The 18,039-nt window shown below is 43.4% G+C and overlaps 1 protein-coding gene across 3 annotated transcripts in view; it reads right to left on the bottom strand.

The window, feature by feature from the left end:
- Positions 1-6,789: 6,789 nt before the first annotated feature.
- The window catches only part of LOC106584991 (protein phosphatase Slingshot homolog 1), a 57,345-nt gene continuing 46,095 nt past the window's right edge, over positions 6,790-18,039 (bottom strand). For 2 of the 3 annotated variants that reach the window (XM_014170704.3, XM_014170706.3), the window contains 12 exons: positions 14,078-14,142; positions 13,364-13,485; positions 13,120-13,188; positions 12,731-12,796; positions 12,130-12,324; positions 11,850-11,943; positions 11,470-11,598; positions 11,013-11,059; positions 10,637-10,783; positions 9,976-10,176; positions 9,076-9,781; positions 6,790-8,922 (listed from right to left, as the gene is read on the bottom strand). In XM_014170704.3, the coding sequence (XP_014026179.3) occupies positions 7,819-8,922; positions 9,076-9,781; positions 9,976-10,176; positions 10,637-10,783; positions 11,013-11,059; positions 11,470-11,598; positions 11,850-11,943; positions 12,130-12,324; positions 12,731-12,796; positions 13,120-13,188; positions 13,364-13,485; positions 14,078-14,142 (2,945 nt within the window). In that variant the 3' untranslated portion in view covers positions 6,790-7,818. The remainder of the gene's footprint in view (positions 8,923-9,075; positions 9,782-9,975; positions 10,177-10,636; positions 10,784-11,012; positions 11,060-11,469; positions 11,599-11,849; positions 11,944-12,129; positions 12,325-12,730; positions 12,797-13,119; positions 13,189-13,363; positions 13,486-14,077; positions 14,143-18,039) is intronic. The other variant, XM_045707153.2, reaches the window with a different exon arrangement.

Here is an 18,039-nt window from a genome sequence, read left to right as displayed (position 1 = left end):
TCTCTGCTGTATAACTGTTTGTCTGTGAATTAGCAGATCAAAGGCTATGTTGTGGATCTAATGTCTCAAACAGTAGTAGTTTGGAGATATGACATCATTTTTTGGTTGTTGAAGAAAAATGTAATACTGTGATAGCATGAAAAAACATTTATTTTCATAAACACATACAGTACATTATTTTAACAAATGTTTAAAAAAAAGTGCAATATGCATTCAAATTACAGCAAAATTACAGTACAAAAAAATTACTGCATACTTCAATATAAAAAAAGATGAATTGTAACAAAAAACTGTGGCGCAACCTATCACTGTGATCTTTGCCAAAATGGTTTGACTTTAAGCCTATGAGAAGCTTCATAAACCATTAGTGATAGGAACACTCATCTATCGTTATGACACAATGCGGATGATTCCACTGTATCACTTCTGTTTCTCCCAAAAGTGCAATACATAAGATGTAACAGAGATCACAGACACACATAAATAAAAGACATTCTGATTCTCATTTTGTATCTTTTAACAGCTTCAATGGTGTCTCTATTTAGTGACAACACCCATGGATAGAACTTTGGTCTTCTTCCACATTTAAAGGGCACAAACAAGTTTGGAGTCAAGATCCCATCTCGGCAACCCTGATGGACATGTGAACGTGATAAGGAAGAGAAGGGGAGATTCAGTTTTTTTCCCTCTTCAAATCAAAGAATGTACCAGAAGGTTAAAAAAAAAGGAACACCAGGTTTCAGATTCCTGTTTCACATCTAAGTCTATTACTAAAATAACAACAATGAAAGAACTGAAACTAAATGCAGGGCCATTGTTCTACTAAAGCGAAAGGGAAGTCTTGCCACAGAGTGTCCCATCATGCATCTACCCTACCCTTCCATCCAAACCCTCTGCAATACTGGCAGCTCCACACACACACACACAGCAGCCACACTGCTCTATGCCTCTGGTCTCCCGGCTAAGGCACTTGTGTGTCCATAAATCAAACCTAAATGGATGTGGACTAATAGCTCACACACTCATATAGCACTAAGGACCGCCATCTGCACTGTGTGCAGCATCAGACGCCACACTGAACACACCCCACAACAGAGGTTGGCATACATTTTAGAAGGGACCAGATTTCCACTCACATTTTAAACAGTGTGCATATTACATGATTGCACACACATTCACGCACCATAGGACAGCCCTGCTGTCCAGAGGATGTTGGCCTTGCACCTGGGAAGCACATCCATCGTTCTGCCTTCTAGATCTACTGTACAGCGGAGAAGGAAAAACGGCAACTAAACCCTCATCCTGTAATGGAAGCAGCAAGGGTGTAAACTGGGGAGAAACATTACAGAGCCATCTCTACAGTACAGAGGTACTGTATATGTGCACATCAGTGTTTCTGTGTGCCACACCAAAACACACACTTTTACAGTATCCTTTCCTTGATAATGCATCATAAATGTTATCATGGTAGCAGGGTTCTCCCCAGGAATTTTGGCATTTTTTAACACCTGTAACTGCCATTTACTGCAATCTAGACCCCCCAAAAAATCGTATACGATAACAAATAAAAGTACTATGTTTATTTTTAATGGACTTAAAAATGAAATATTACATAGTGGCGCAGCTAGTCCACAAGGTGGCGCAGCGCCTCTATTACATTCTTTGGGGAGAACCCTGGGTAGACAGAGGCAATGTGCCAGCTAATTGAACACTTTCTTTGAGGTCAAGATTTCAGCAGTGTGGCTGTATGGGTTGTGCCCAATAGAACCAAAATAATTTAAAAAACAGGCATCTCTGACACAGCATTTCAATAGAATAGCATATGTACATACATACACACACAGTACAACTGATTAAAACTGTAAGGACACTGCTTGCAGTAACAGTGTGTGTGTCCGCACAGGAACTGGAGTCATTGGGAAGAACTAAGTCTGTTAAGTCTGTGCTCTCCATATTACCAGACACATACATACATACAGTACTATACAGCAGTATCTTCTGTAACATCATCAACTACTGTACATACATATTAACATACAGTACATACTTCATGTGCTCTCATACGTGTGGTAGAAATGCATGTGCAATATGAACCTATTCATGTGTTTAAAGTTTATTTTCACTTCTCATAAATAGTTCACAGTAACCATGTAACCACTCTCATGCACAAACACTGAACTTAAAAAAAGAATTTCAAAACAAAATATTTGACTGCAACATTTTTGTAAAAAAACATATGGCAAAGTAGCAAGATGTTGCATAAAGAACCTCTATTCTTTTCACTTATAGATGAAGGTAAGCTGGTTGGAATGAATTGGGTGACATAGAATGTGAAATAGTCAGGGGGACACTTTCAGGACAGCAGTAGTGATACAGGAAGAGGGGGAGAAAGAAGAATGATGGAAGTGAAATGACACATGGCTCTTGTGACTTCATGCATGAGGAATGGTGTGACCCTCAGAGGAAAGATCAGAGAAAAACGTTCTCTGGAACCTAAAGAAGACTTTGCACAACTCTCAATGCAACTGCTCACAAATTCAATTATGCAGCACAACTCAGTTCTCAGATTCAATAAAGGACATGATTACAGACAAGCGTGGATCAAAAAGAAGTTACGGAGGTAGGGAATCCTGTGAGTTCCCTGCTCAAATTATAAACCTGACCTAGAGCAGTTTAACATATAGCTGCAAGCAGCCATGCCGGGGTTCAAGCTATGGCCCCAGAGCAAATTAAACACGTCACCTTAGGGCGAGCCACTTCTGTACTCCTTCCCACGCTTTCCAAATATCAGAACTCAAAATCCAACAGATCATGCAACATGCTTTTGATGTATTTTGGACCTTTTCAAATGTTGACTACTTTAAACGTCTTCTCCAGAACCGCTCTACCGATCAGCACCAAATTTGGTATTTAGCATCTATAGACACGTCTTCAAATAAGACTCTAGCTCAAACAATATGGCCGCTATAAGCCAATGAGCTCGCATGTATTATTTGTCATGTTCAACAGCGCCCCCATGCGGCCAAACAGAACCATACTCTACAGGTTAGCTAAACTCGCCTCCCTGAGCATGTGTGCCAAATTTCACGACTAAGTCAAAAAGATCAAGAGATATAAATATGTGCCCATTATAGCCACTGTGTGGTCGATCTGAATGTGCTTGCATACGTTAAGTCCAGATAGTGTTTTGAACATGTATAGCAAGTTGTTACAATACGAATAACCGTGTCAGATTTTTATGCATTTATGTGCCAGGTCACACCCACTTGAATGTTTATTGGTCCATGTTCTTTCAGATGCTGGCCAGGAAAATATTGCTTTGAGAGACCTTGGTCCATAGATACTATAAATCAAGTTTCAACCAGATCGGCCCAGTGGTTCCGGAGGAGATTTCATTTAAGTGTTTTTCAAAAAATTCTAAAATGGCAGAAAATCCATCATAGCGGACCTTATGGGATCTTCAGAAAAATTTGTTCCATGTGACGAGAGAAACCTATGTACTGAATTTCAGGACTCTAGGTCACATGGGATAAGGGGCATGACCTTTCAAAATGTGCAATTTCAAGCGCTTGATATAGCGCCACCATGAGGCCCTGGCGTGGCATTGCATGAGACGGTGTGGACTATGGGCCTTTCCCATCATGCCAAGTTGCACCCTCCTCAGCCTTACAATCACACAGGAATTTGCATGTTAATTTTCCTTGCGGAAAGAACCGGTATAACAATGAATGCCAACAAATACAATAGGGTCTCTCTCAGCTTCACTACTTGAACCCCTAATAAGATTAGCGTTCAGTGTAGCCAGTCTCAGAAAGGACCTGCAGAACTACACGGCTAATCCATGTTGGGAAGGGAGCGTAGAAAGGAGCTGCAAGATGTTGTTAAGGGAATGGCTTTCTCCAGCCCCTTCGGCTGTGTCATTATATCATTCTCAATGTACTCTACTGTTGTTGAATCTCAGGTGAGAGTCCAGATACAGTATGGGGGGCTCAGGAGACAACCCTATTAAAACTATAAACCAGACAACTACGGACTACCCTGCATATATAGATACAACATACAGCCCGTAGAGATCCTATATAGATACAACATACAGCCCGTAGAGATCCTATATAGATACAACATACAGCCCGTAGAGATCCTATATAGATACAACATACAGCCCGTAGAGATCCTATATAGATACAACATACAGCCCGTAGAGATCCTATATAGATACAACATACAGCCCGTAGAGATCCTATATAGATACAACATACAGCCCGTAGAGATCCTATATAGATACAACATACAGCCCGTAGAGATCCTATATTGATACAACATACAGCCCGTAGAGATCCTATATAGACACAACATACAGCCCGTAGAGATCCTATATAGATACAACATACAGCCCGTAGAGATCCTATATAGATACAACATACAGCCCGTAGAGATCCTATATAGATACAACATACAGCCCGTAGAGATCCTATATAGATACAACATACAGCCCGTAGAGATCCTATATAGACACAACATACAGCCCGTAGAGATCCTATATAGATACAACATACAGCCCGTAGAGATCCTATATAGATACAACATACAGCCCGTAGAGATCCTATATAGACACAACATACAGCCCGTAGAGATCCTATATAGATACAACATACAGCCCGTAGAGATCCTATATAGACACAACATACAGCCCGTAGAGATCCTATATAGATACAACATACAGCCCGTAGAGATCCTATATAGATACAACATACAGCCCGTAGAGATCCTATATAGATACAACATACAGCCCGTAGAGATCCTATATAGATACAACATACAGCCCGTAGAGATCCTATATAGACACAACATACAGCCCGTAGAGATCCTATATAGATACAACATACAGCCCGTAGAGATCCTATATAGATACAACATACAGCCCGTAGAGATCCTATATAGATACAACATACAGCCCGTAGAGATCCTATATAGACACAACATACAGCCCGTAGAGATCCTATATAGACACAACATACAGCCCGTAGAGATCCTATATAGACACAACATACAGCCCGTAGAGATCCTATATAGACACAACATACAGCCCGTAGAGATCCTATATAGACACAACATACAGCCCGTAGAGATCCTATATAGACACAACATACAGCCCGTAGAGATCCTATATAGATACAACATACAGCCCGTAGAGATCCTATATAGACACAACATACAGCCCGTAGAGATCCTATATAGACACAACATACAGCCCGTAGAGATCCTATATAGACACAACATACAGCCCGTAGAGATCCTATATAGACACAACATACAGCCCGTAGAGATCCTATATAGACACAACATACAGCCCGTAGAGATCCTATATAGATACAACATACAGCCCGTAGAGATCCTATATAGACACAACATACAGCCCGTAGAGATCCTATATAGACACAACATACAGCCCGTAGAGATCCTATATAGACACAACATACAGCCCGTAGAGATCCTATATAGATACAACATACAGCCCGTAGAGATCCTATATAGACACAACATACAGCCCGTAGAGATCCTATATAGACACAACATACAGCCCGTAGAGATCCTATATAGACACAACATACAGCCCGTAGAGATCCTATATAGACACAACATACAGCCCGTAGAGATCCTATATAGATACAACATACAGCCCGTAGAGATCCTATATAGACACAACATACAGCCCGTAGAGATCCTATATAGATACAACATACAGCCCGTAGAGATCCTATATAGACACAACATACAGCCCGTAGAGATCCTATATAGACACAACATACAGCCCGTAGAGATCCTATATAGACACAACATACAGCCCGTAGAGATCCTATATAGACACAACATACAGCCCGTAGAGATCCTATATAGATACAACATACAGCCCGTAGAGATCCTATATAGATACAACATACAGCCCGTAGAGATCCTATATAGATACAACATACAGCCCGTAGAGATCCTATATAGATACAACATACAGCCCGTAGAGATCCTATATAGATACAACATACAGCCCGTAGAGATCCTATATAGATACAACATACAGCCCGTAGAGATCCTATATAGATACAACATACAGCCCGTAGAGATCCTATATAGATACAACATACAGCCCGTAGAGATCCTATATAGATACAACATACAGCCCGTAGAGATCCTATATAGATACAACATACAGCCCGTAGAGATCCTATATAGACACAACATACAGCCCGTAGAGATCCTATATAGATACAACATACAGCCCGTAGAGATCCTATATAGACACAACATACAGCCCGTAGAGATCCTATATAGATACAACATACAGCCCGTAGAGATCCTATATAGATACAACATACAGCCCGTAGAGATCCTATATAGACACAACATACAGCCCGTAGAGATGTAGGATCTCTATGATACAGCATGTGAACTTCTCACCTGACAAGAGCGGGGTCTGTAGAACTACTTGAACAAAATGAAAAGCACCACATCACCGTGGTGTCACAGAGGTTGAATGGTCCCAGAAGATTCTTGGAATGATATCTGGATGTTTTGACACAGGGACATCTTGGAAGCTTGGAGGACATTATAGCATGAAAGCGTCAGAAATGGAGGGGACTAGGATGAAGGAATTACTTTTCTTACAGAAGTGGAATCACACTGCAGTACTTGCAGGAGGGGGCTATGGTCTTTTTGTTTTTGTATTCTATATTTTGGGATCTGAATTGTTTGAAAATGATTTCTGATATATATTTGGCTCATCCTAAATTAATCTGATTGATTCACTTTTTTATACAAATACCAAAATACAACGCAGGCTCAGAAGCAGAGGAGCTAGATTCTATGCTTGTATGATTTTTTTAAGACATTTCTAATATCACATCGTTGGTAACAGCCTCCAACCTGTAACGGATAGTCATTAACACTGAGGTGAAAAGAGGAAGAAAACCTTTTAGCATACCCGATATGATGATGTCACATACATTTGACCTATCACAACGTTTCTCTCCAAAATACATGATGCACACCGAATTAATGGTGCTGTTTGTGTTATGACAAGTTTACGGTCTATGTGCGTCTCATATTGCTTACTGAACCCAAGATAGCAGTGACAAATACAACACAGACAACTACACCCACTTCTCCCCTTTGTTTTCGGCACATGGTGAAACTTCGGGAGCTCTATACCCAATGATAGCGCAAAATCAATATCATCTGATGATCAACTCTGACTAAGGCAGCACTAAATCAAAACACACCACAACTAACATTAACCAATGGCAAAGTCAACAAAAAACTGTGATGATAAAGTTTGTGATAAAAACAAAATGTATCTGCTTGTGAAAGGCAGGGTATATGATGGTGATGATAATGATTATGATGATGATAATATGATTATGATGATGATAATGATGAAGCTGTAACTCTGATCTCTGGACAGCTAGAAAGGCAGAGGACCAGACATGAAAACCACTTTAAGTCCTGATGGAGACCAGGTCTTAAGTATGAGGTTCATCTTTGCACACACTTTCATTGCGCTCCATGCAAGAACAGCCTTTAACCAAGATACCATCTGGATTATGGTATAATATTTGGATTCTGTTTATTTTTCCTTAAATATGATGTGGATTTATATTAATATATATTTATATTATGCAAATGTTTATTTATACATGTATAATTCTATATACACATTTGTTTTTTAAGACTGTCCCTCTCCCCTCTCCAAAATCTGTGTGACCCTCCCCAGCTCAGAGTGGGGGATGGAGGGATGGGTGGAGGAGTGTCCCTCCATCCTTCCTGTCAGCTCCTGGGACCCCCGGACAGTGCTCTCTCTGGGGTGGTCTGGTCCCTGTGTGCTCTGGGCTGGGCGGAGGAAGAGGTGGAGGGGCACTCCCATTCTAGGCCTGGCTCTGGGGAAAGAGAGAGGAGCAGGAGGGTGCCTGCATCCGAGGAGCAGACGGAGCACAGGTCTTCAGCCGAGAAGTTGAGGCTGCCCAGTTTGGCCAGTGAGTTGGAGCGTTTGAGGCTTGAGGGCACGGTGAGGCCGGCCAGCCGCATGCGGGCCTCGATCTCCTGAGCCCTCTGGCGCACCAGGCCGGGTTTGCCCCTGACACTGCGGATGCTGTCACTGCTGGAGCTACGTGTCAGTGTGGAGCCATGGGGGGAAGAGTTGGGCGTCAGCCCCCCAGACCCCACTGCACCCAGCAGGGCCTCGTTAGTCAGAGGAACCACCAGCAGCTCTAGGGACACTGGGCATGGTGTGGAGGACTTGGGGAAGTCTTCTGGGAAGGCTGAGAACTCCACCTCCACAGGACTGGGACCCTCCCTGGCTCCTGAGTGGGGGCTGTCTAGAGGCTCCAAGGGATGAAGCCCCTCCTGGGACAGACCTGACAGCCTCTCCAGCCTCTCTGCCCTCCGGCGGACCAGCCCTGACCTCTGTAGCTGCACTAGAGTCTCCTGCTGCTGGGTCACGTAGCAGGCCACCGCCGGCCTCTTCTCCTCCAGGCTCAGTCCCAGCAGCTCAGGGACAGGGAGAGGCTCAGAGACCCCTAAAAGCTTCCCTTCCTCACCCTCGGCCTCACCAGCCATGTCCTCAGATGTCAGAGAGCAGGGGGAGTCCTGGGCTTCAGGCAGAAGTGTAGAGGGCGGAGCAGCACAGTCACACAGAGGGCCACAGGGGTGCAGCAGGCTGAGGGAACAGGGTGTGTCGGGGGAGGTAAGTGGGAGAGGGAGAGTGGCACTTGGAACCTCCACAGAGACACTGGGCACGCTGGGGAGGTGTGTGGGGTTAAGGCAGAGATCAGCATCCTGGGTCAGTGAATCTATGTTATGGCTGGGCTTGTTGTCTGATCGCGAGAGGGCTGAAGGCTTGACTGGGTGAGCGGGTTTGGAAGGAACAGTGTCCTAAACAGAGGGAAAACAAGAAGTCAGAAACAAAGAATAATCATTACTCTACTAATGTAGTTATCTATTTATTATGAGCTATTATATATACATATGAATTGGTTGTATATTACAGAGACAGAAGACACCATAATGAAAACCGCTCCCACTTACATTGAGTCTGGACAGGGTATTAAAGTGGTTGTTATTGTTGGAGTTCTGGTTCAGGGTTATCAGGTCCAGCCCATTGCCCTCCTTCTCTACCTCCTCTTCCTGAACCATCTCCACCTCTCCTTCACCATCACCTCCTCCTGCACTCCCCAATCTTCCTCCTGGGTGTGCTAACGCCTCCATCTCTGCCTCATCTTTCTGAACCTCCTCCTCATCCTCCTCCTCTACGGTGCTGAACTCCAGACGCAGGCGCAGCTCTTCCAGGGGCTCTGGTCCTCGGCAAGAGGTCTGGGCCGCCGCCCCCACCCCAGCCAGCCCAAAGTGTGGCAGCGGCAGGCCCTCTCGCCCCTCAAAGGCCTCGTCATCCAGCAGGGCATCGCGCTCCACGTCCTCTATCTCTATGAAGACCCGCTCCATGTCCAGGAGGGGCAGAGCGCGCACCGGCGTGGAGGGGTCACTGTCCAGGGCCGAGTCAGACAGCCTGCGGAAGTAGTAGTTGTTGTAGGCGGGGTCCACCTCCAGACTGATCATCCTGCAGGGGGAAAGGGGACATGCCGCCCCCTTTTCCTCATAGCAGGGGGACATTCCCGGCTCAGGGGTCCGGTTCCCTGGGTCCTCCCCCCCACAGCACTGGGCCTGCTGGCCCTCATGGAGGTCACAGTCTGGGTCGGGGCGGTCAGGACGCCACAGCTTGTTGTGACGCTGCTTACTGAAAGTGGACAAAAGGGGGGGGGGGGGGGGGGGCAAGGAGGAGCATGGGAGATATGCTCAAATAATACACATAGAACATACAGCAAAATCTATAACCTTGGGCACTATTTCAGTGCTTTGATCCCTTGTTGTGCTACCCTAGTTAATCAGGGCTATGGTAATTACAGAGGGTGTAGTCGAGTGTGACTGTACCTGGCATCCAGGATGCCCTCGTACTCAGCCAGCTGTCTCATGAAGCCTGTGTTGGGCCGTGTGATGCTTCTCTTCTGCTTGACAAAGTTGAAGGCCTTCTCCAGTGACCAACCATACTCCTTCATGGCGTAAGCAATAACGGTGGAGGCCGAGCGGCTGACACCCATCTTACAGTGGACCAGACACTTGGAGTGGTTCTTCCTGGTAGGGTTAACACACCATGAATGTAGAGTAGTTAGGAGAATCAGACTAGAATCCTCTGCCAGTTCTGTCACTCAGATGACTACTCTCTGTCTGTGGCAAAGATAATGACAGCCTTTGTGTTGCTAGTGGTAACCATCTTCAGCTTCCTTCTCTAGGACAACTTTGGTCACAGACTTGGTCCTACACTGCCTCCAATTACCCTAATTACACCCCAGTCAAGTCACTCACAGTTCTCTGTAAGCTACTATTACTGTACCTCAATTGAAACAGCAGGAAGATACATGTACTACCAACGTGGTTCTGACCAAGAGAGACACCCATGTACTGTATGAATAAAAAAAAAGGATTATACAGGAGTGTGTTATGGTAAAGAATAGCTTGCTTTATCAGCTCTATCCCTCGCAATATCTCTGTCCTTTCCATCCCTCTTACCTGTTTCGAGGCAAACATGACTTACTTTGCTTTAACTATGAAGTTGTAAGTCTCGTTCCAGTGGGCCAGCAGGTCTGTATCCTCTTCGTCATACACCCGTATGTTGTGGTAGGAGAATGTTCCTGGGAAGAAGTTATCTATCTCCCTGGTGACGTTGAGGATATAGCCCACCCTGGTGAAGAGACAGACACTACCCCATAATACTCCCACAATATTCTGACTCACACCAATGACTAATCTATGTTCTAATCGATGAGACAACCTTCGTGACAACTAATTGTCTTCATGACAACTTTAGTGCCTCTGAAAAAGTCCATTGACAGTGTTGGAGACATGACAGCCATAACGGATTCACTCTATGGAATAGAAATGTTTGGAAGCGAGCAAAAGGCTGTACTTACCCAGTGTCCTGAAGCTCTTCCAGATTGGAGGCATTCCATTCAGATCCCTGCAAACAAACGTGGAAAAATGTAAGACTTAACTGCACACAAATACACAGTCAATTCCTACACATGCCGAACAGTTATGGCTGTCCAAATGTTGCGCTTCCAGAATACTACTTTTTCTAGCAGTATCAGCCAAATATCATGGCTTCAGTAGACCAAATCTCAGAGACAAATAGATAATCTGACCTCAAACAATGAGAAAACTCTAAAATGCACTTGATTCATCAGATTAAGCAGAGTTTGAGTAGCCTGAGTGCCAGTCTGTTTGTGCTAGCATGCCAACTTATTCTCACTTATTGTCATGCCAATGACAGCAATGGAGTTGGGAAGAGCACAGACAGATCTGGGACCAAGCTAAAGTTTGAGCGGTACCAAGCAGTTCTGGATAAGGAGTTGTTGCCAGGTGACTAACCAGATAGAGGTGCTCAAATATGAGTGTTGCCTTGTCCATCTGGCCCAGGATCAGCAGCATCTCGTTGTCGATGAACTCCTTGTACTGCATCAGGTTACAGCTCATATGCTGCTCCAGCTCCGTCCGTATCTGAGGGGACAGCAAACTCATCAACCATTTCATATTCTACCATTTCCACTTGTAATATTCCTGACTACAGTTTCAAATAATGTCAGGTCGAAATTGACTGAAGACTACACTACATGTCAGTAAGGCTGTATTGCAAAGATGTTTGTTTTCAATACTGTGTCCCAAATGGCACCCTATTTGTGCACTTCTTTTCATCAGAGCCCTATTGGCAGTTAATGTGTGCATTTAGTTCATCCCTCCCCTCTGCTTACCTGTTTAGAGGTGACGTTCTCCAGGTCCTGGAACATCATGATGCTACGGAGCTTGGCTTTGATAAGGCACTCTGTCCGCTCCCTTTCTGTGGGCCTGCATCAGCAGAGACAGACACACAGAGGCTTCATCAGCACACTACTCTATCTCTCAGTCCACGGGTCAGTCAGGACCAGCAGACCATCACACGTTTCCGCTACTGTCTATCTCGTTCTACATGTTTGACTTTGTGTGAAACTCTTCACGTTATTTCATATCCATTTGCAATTTCTGTAGACTCACTTGTCGACAAACATGGTGGGGGAGTCAGGCCGCAAGGTCTCCAGGTCTCTCATGGCGTTCCACTCGTTGATGCAGCTCTGCTCTGAGGCGATGCAGCTCTCATAGTAACCCATCCAGGTGAGGGCCATTCCCCCGGGGAAGTAGTTGTACCTGCGGGACACCTCACACACCTTGTGGAGGATCTGCAGAGCCGACCTGGGACAGGGGTCAAAGTGGGTCAATATATCTTCAATCAACCATCTTTATTAATCTGGGAGAAATGTGGTGCAGTATAATCATTTTCTACCAATAGGCTTTTAATGGGTAATGAGCTGATTCACATGAACAAGTGGCATTCATCTTAGGCTGGGTATCTGTAAAGCACTGTGTGACAATTGCTGATGTAAAAAGGGAAATATAAAATACATTTGATTGATTGATTGATTGATTGATTGATTGATTGATTCATGTGCCTGCATCTCTACACCAGTATTTGGCAGAGTATTTTGAAATGCCTCAACCGTGTGGTCTGATATGAATTCAGCAGCCAATATACTGATGTGGGATTGCTTCATTAAAAACAATGTATTAGGCAGTCATTCCTATGGTTGTGTCTACTCACCACATGGCCTGTACAGACACAGGTTTGAAGACATGATTCCGGCTCACTGTGTTCACACTGAAACCCCTGAAGGAGACACAAGACAGGCAATGACTCTCCCTGATCACACACTGATTCATACCTAGTAACCACTAAAACATAACTCTCTATCAAAACACATGTGGAGGTCAAAGTCATTTTAGCACATTAGCCTGTGCTGAGCTCAGTGTCTTTTTCTGTACCGGTATTCCAGTTATTCCAGTTACAGGTATTCCAGTTACAGGTATTCCAGTTATTCCAGCTTTAAGCAAATAGAGCTGTTTCTCTCCAGAGTGTACAGCAGGGGGCTGTAGTCTGACAGAGGGGTCACAGATACAGAACAATTGTATGTCTATGGGGGACTCGCTCACCCGTCTCCATCCAGATGGATCTTTGTGTCACTCCACAGAGGCAGCACCATGCCAACGGAGCAGCTTTTACTGGGAACAACACAAAAAGACACGTTCCCAGCAGATCAACACACCTGGTTTGACTTCAAATGGAGATGCTGCTACAACAACAAGGGTCTAACAGCTGGCATCAAGGACGACCATAGCAAGTGAGAAAAAACACACACACACACACGAGCTGGCGCAGGCCCAGACCCATACACACCTGTCCTTGTCGCTGAAGTCTATGCCCAGCAGGATGTTCTCCTCTGTGTCCTGTCGTCCGCTGGTGTACACCACCACCATGTAACGCACTCTGTCTGACCAGGCACTCTCCAGCCGCACCGCCTGTAGCAGGAGACGTGACAGTTTCATCAACTCTTTCACAAACAACGAGGCTACATTGCCTACCTGTCCACGCACCTCTCCCAACATGTGAATCTGATAAAAAGGCCATACAAACTGACTCTGAACATAGAAGGTACACACAGTCTGACTGCAGGGACACATGGGCTGCTGAATCATGTAATTCCACACACACAAGACATGGGCATAACACCCACACAGTCCAACCGTAACACACACACATACACTCCAATCCTATAAAGTAATCTCTCACAGTCAAAAACAGTTTGTTAATACATGGGAGGCATTATTCCAATGGAGTGTGAGAACATAGCGGTAGATAAACTAATAAACTCTCCCTTTCACAGACACCATGGAAACACTTGGTAATGCTCTTCTGTGTGAGTTCAAACATGTTCTCATTATCTAATAATTACAGTGAGAAAACAAGTCTTTAGTACACAAAGGTGAAATCAAAAAAATGAAAGTCTTTAGTACACAATAAAAAGCATTCAGGCAGGTTGATGCTGTCACGGTGCCAGGTGGTTAGTCACTGGCCAGGGTTGTGGGGAAGTGTGTGTGCGTTGTCTCTTACCAGTTTGATTCGGTCCTCCGAGCGAAGAATGTTGATCATCACCTGCAGGTGCTGAGGTAAGTCTCCTGTTGAAAGAGAAGAACGGGAAAAATAAAGACCTGGTCGGTTAGTGTCATCAGATAACATGGTTTATTGTGATTATAAATACATCTTAGTCATATAAAAATAAATCTTTGACATTAGGATCCTGAACATCACTCATCATGCCACATGGCATGGGCAATGGATGTTGAGTGAGAACATAAACGACAACTTAATGCACTCTATCGTTGAGTGAGTGAGCAACTGCAGGCACAATTTGCTAGTGTCATGAAAGGATACCTAGCAGAGAACAGTGCCCTCCAGAACTGGGTATTGGGCATTTCCATGTAAAAGGATCCATGAACACCAACATGTGAAGTTCATAGGAGCATATCAAATTGGGTATTAAATTAAAGTTAAGAGTCTATATTTTGGGGAAATGAAGGCATATCTACTTAATTTTTTATTGTCCATCTTAACAATTAGGCATAAGTAAAGGCTTTGATTTCTGGATAAACAGATGGAAAAGGGCTCTTAGAAAAAGTCTTAAAAGGTATCAGAAATACATCAAAACACAATATGTTGATGTAAAGACCCCTGCCAACTAATATCAACATATATTTTGTTTTGGAGAAATTGTTTACCTTCTGTAAGTTTAAGAAATATTACCTTGTGCCTTGTAATTCCTTTACCAAAAACCCACATTCCGTGCCTTCATAAAGTATTCACACCCCTTGACGTTTTACATTGTGTGTTGTATTACAGCCTGAATTTAAAATTGATTAAATTAAGATTTTTTTGGGTCACTGGCCTACACACAATACCCCATAATGTCAAAGGTGGATTATGTTTTTAGAAATGTTTACTAATTAATAGTCTAACAGAGGCGGCATTGGGGCAGCAGGGTAGCCTAGTGGTTAGAGAGGTTGCAAGTTCGAATCCCTGAGCTGACAAGGTACAAATCTGTCGTTCTTCCCCTGAACAAGGCAGTTAACCCACTGTTCCTAGGCCGTCATTGAAAATAAGAATTTGTTCTTAACTGACTTGCCTAGTTAAATAAAGGTGAAAAAAAAAAAAAAAAATGCAAAGAGTCTAACTATTCAACCCCTTTGAGTAAACATTTGCTTAACAAGTCACATCATAAGTTGCATGGACTCACTCTGTGCAATAATAGCGTTTAACATGATTTTTGAATGACTACCTCATCTCTTTACCCCACACATACAACTATTTTTAAGATCCATCAGCCGACAGTGAATTTCAAACACAGATTCAACCACGAAGAGCAGGGAGGTTTTCTAATGCCTCACAAAGACGGGCACCTATTGATAGATGGGTAAAAATAAAAAAGCAGACATTGAATATCCCTTTGAGCATGGTGAAGTTATTAATTACACTTTGGATGGTGTATCAATACACCCAGTCACTACAAAGATACAGGCTCCTTCCTAACTCAGTTGCCGGAGAGGAAGGAAGCTACTCAGGGATTTCAACCACGAGGCCAATGATGACTTTAAAACAGCTAGAGTTTAATGGCTGTGATAGGAGAAAACTGAGGATGAATGAATAACATTGTAGTTACTCCACAATACTAACCTAAAAGCCAATTTATGCTTGATCCGAAAATGTGGCTATATGGATGGTTTGCCGCAATTGCGGAGGCCAAATGTAGCTCCATACCGTATCGCCGTGTGCCTCACACATTTTGTAACAATGAGGAGGGCTCCATATAGCTCCGCATTGACATGATTGGTTGACGGTAGGTGAGGGTGGGAGGTCTTGTATAAACACAAACTCACTTCCTTGACAACAGCTCTGCTCTGCCAAGCACAAGAAGTATGAATGCCCTGTCTTCTGCAGGGGGTGTGAGATTGACCATGCAGTGTCTTATTGACAGAGTGAAAATATTTCCAATAGATAACGCAGTCACAAAGTCAGAACAGCTTTCCAGTGCTTAATTTGAGCCGGAACCTGCCGGAACAGGATATAGCACCTCTTCATTTTGGACTGTTTCATTCCGGAACCTATTTGGCCGAATCCGGTACCTCTCGTGGCATGAAAAATAATTGTCACTTTTTCCAGTGTAAAAATTATAATAAATGCCATCAAAATTCATTCGAGTTGCCCCCCGTATCTCTCACAGAACTATAATGAGATTCACTTTCTATGATCCCTCTCCCTGCTCTGATAGACATTAGCCTGCAACTCTCATCTCTCCAGCATTGCAGTTAATAATTGATTTCCTTTTAGAGCCATGCAAAGGGTTCTGGAGGAGCTGCAGCACGCCTGATAAATTGAAATAAATTTGCCAAAGTTATAGTTACTGCTGTCTGTTCAAAAATAAATGAAATAATTCAGAATAGCCTACTACCAATGTTCCCTCTAAACGCGAGCAGTAGCCCCCAAGACTGCCACGCATAAATATTAGCCCAGAGAGAAGGACGAGATTGAACTTCACTCAACTTTCTAGAGCTAGAGCAGTGGTCACCAACCATACCGTTCATAGGAGTAACAACATGTATTTGTGCATGAGGCAGAAATACTGCGGTGCGACTCGAGTTTTGCCATCAGCTGGAAGACGGTGTACCTTTTTGGCCAGTGTCATTGGAGGAAAGGGAGAGCGGAGGGATGTTGAGAGGCAGACCCTCAGTCTGCTGCTCTCTCCCTCTGCTAAGACGGACCAGCAGCCCAGTAAAATAAAAATAAAACGCAAATTATTTAAATGTATGCTCACTCAGCTGGGCTTCACAAGTAAAACAACAACGGATCTATTACCGGTGTGATCAGATAGCCTCATTGCTAATGTACTGTTTATAATTGGTTAATGTTGCATAGGCTTACGAGCGGTAGATCTCGGCTTGCATTATGACTCAAAGTAATCTTCACTCAGAAAAGGTTGGTGACCACTGTTCTAGTGTTTTTCCTGTTAACACTATCAATGTTTCCCTTTACTGTGACAATTGTAATCAAATCAAACACAATATCAGCCACTTTCAATGCAACATACTGAAACAAATCGAACTATACAAGAGATTTTGTTGAAGGCAGAACGCATGATTCGATTGCATTGACAGGCACTACTCAGCCCGTACTGTACACAGACTGGTGCGGCATAAACAATCAGAGCTGCAGTAGGCCTATAAGCAAATAGACCATTGATATGTGCCATTTACTTTGAACTGGACTGTGTTTACAGCATGAGCAGTCGTGAGTAGATGCGCTAGTTTTGAGATCAAAGCGAGAGCTGCATGTAGCCATGTGTGCACATTTTGTCCGTTGCTAGTTAGTGAGTCATTAACTCAGTTATAGATCATTTGTAGTCAGCCATAGGTGAGTTATTGTTTCCTACAAGAGCACAAAACATATACATTTCTTGACATCTCTGAAAAGAGAGTCAGGTAAAGAGCATATTGTTTTGTCTTAAATGGGCAGTTTTGTATTTTGAGTAGCCAATAGGCAGAGGGTAGTAAGATTTTTCTGATTCTCTGTAATAATGGTATAGTAATAATAATGCATTTTATTTTGTAAAGTGGTTTCTTGCATCAAACAACATGTTCAGTCAATTCCTTGTCTGAAGGACAAGTGGATACACAGGTTAATGTCAAGCCCCTGCATGTTTTTTTTTTCTTCCAAAAGACTTAGGCCTACATTGAACACCAAACATTGGCTGCTACTGTAGGCTGAATGATAGAACAGCTATTTCCATGTTAAAATGTTATGGGATGCATTTTCTCCATAGTTTTTTATGGTAGGCCACCCTGGTAGGCCTACATTACAGTGAGGGGAAAAAGTATTTGATCCCCTGCTGATTTTGTACGTTTGCCCACTGACAAAGAAATGATCAGTCTATCATTTTAATGGTAAGTTTATTTGAACAGTGAGAGACAGAATAACAATAAAAAAATCCAGAAAAACGCATGTCAAAAATGTTATAAATTGAT

Source organism: Salmo salar, chromosome 24 (genome assembly GCF_965601325.2).
Source record: "Salmo salar chromosome 24, fSalSal1, whole genome shotgun sequence".
Lineage (NCBI taxonomy): Eukaryota > Metazoa > Chordata > Actinopteri > Salmoniformes > Salmonidae > Salmo > Salmo salar.
The sequence above is the reverse complement of the archived record's forward strand: the minus strand, read 5'-3'. Positions and strand labels throughout refer to the sequence as shown.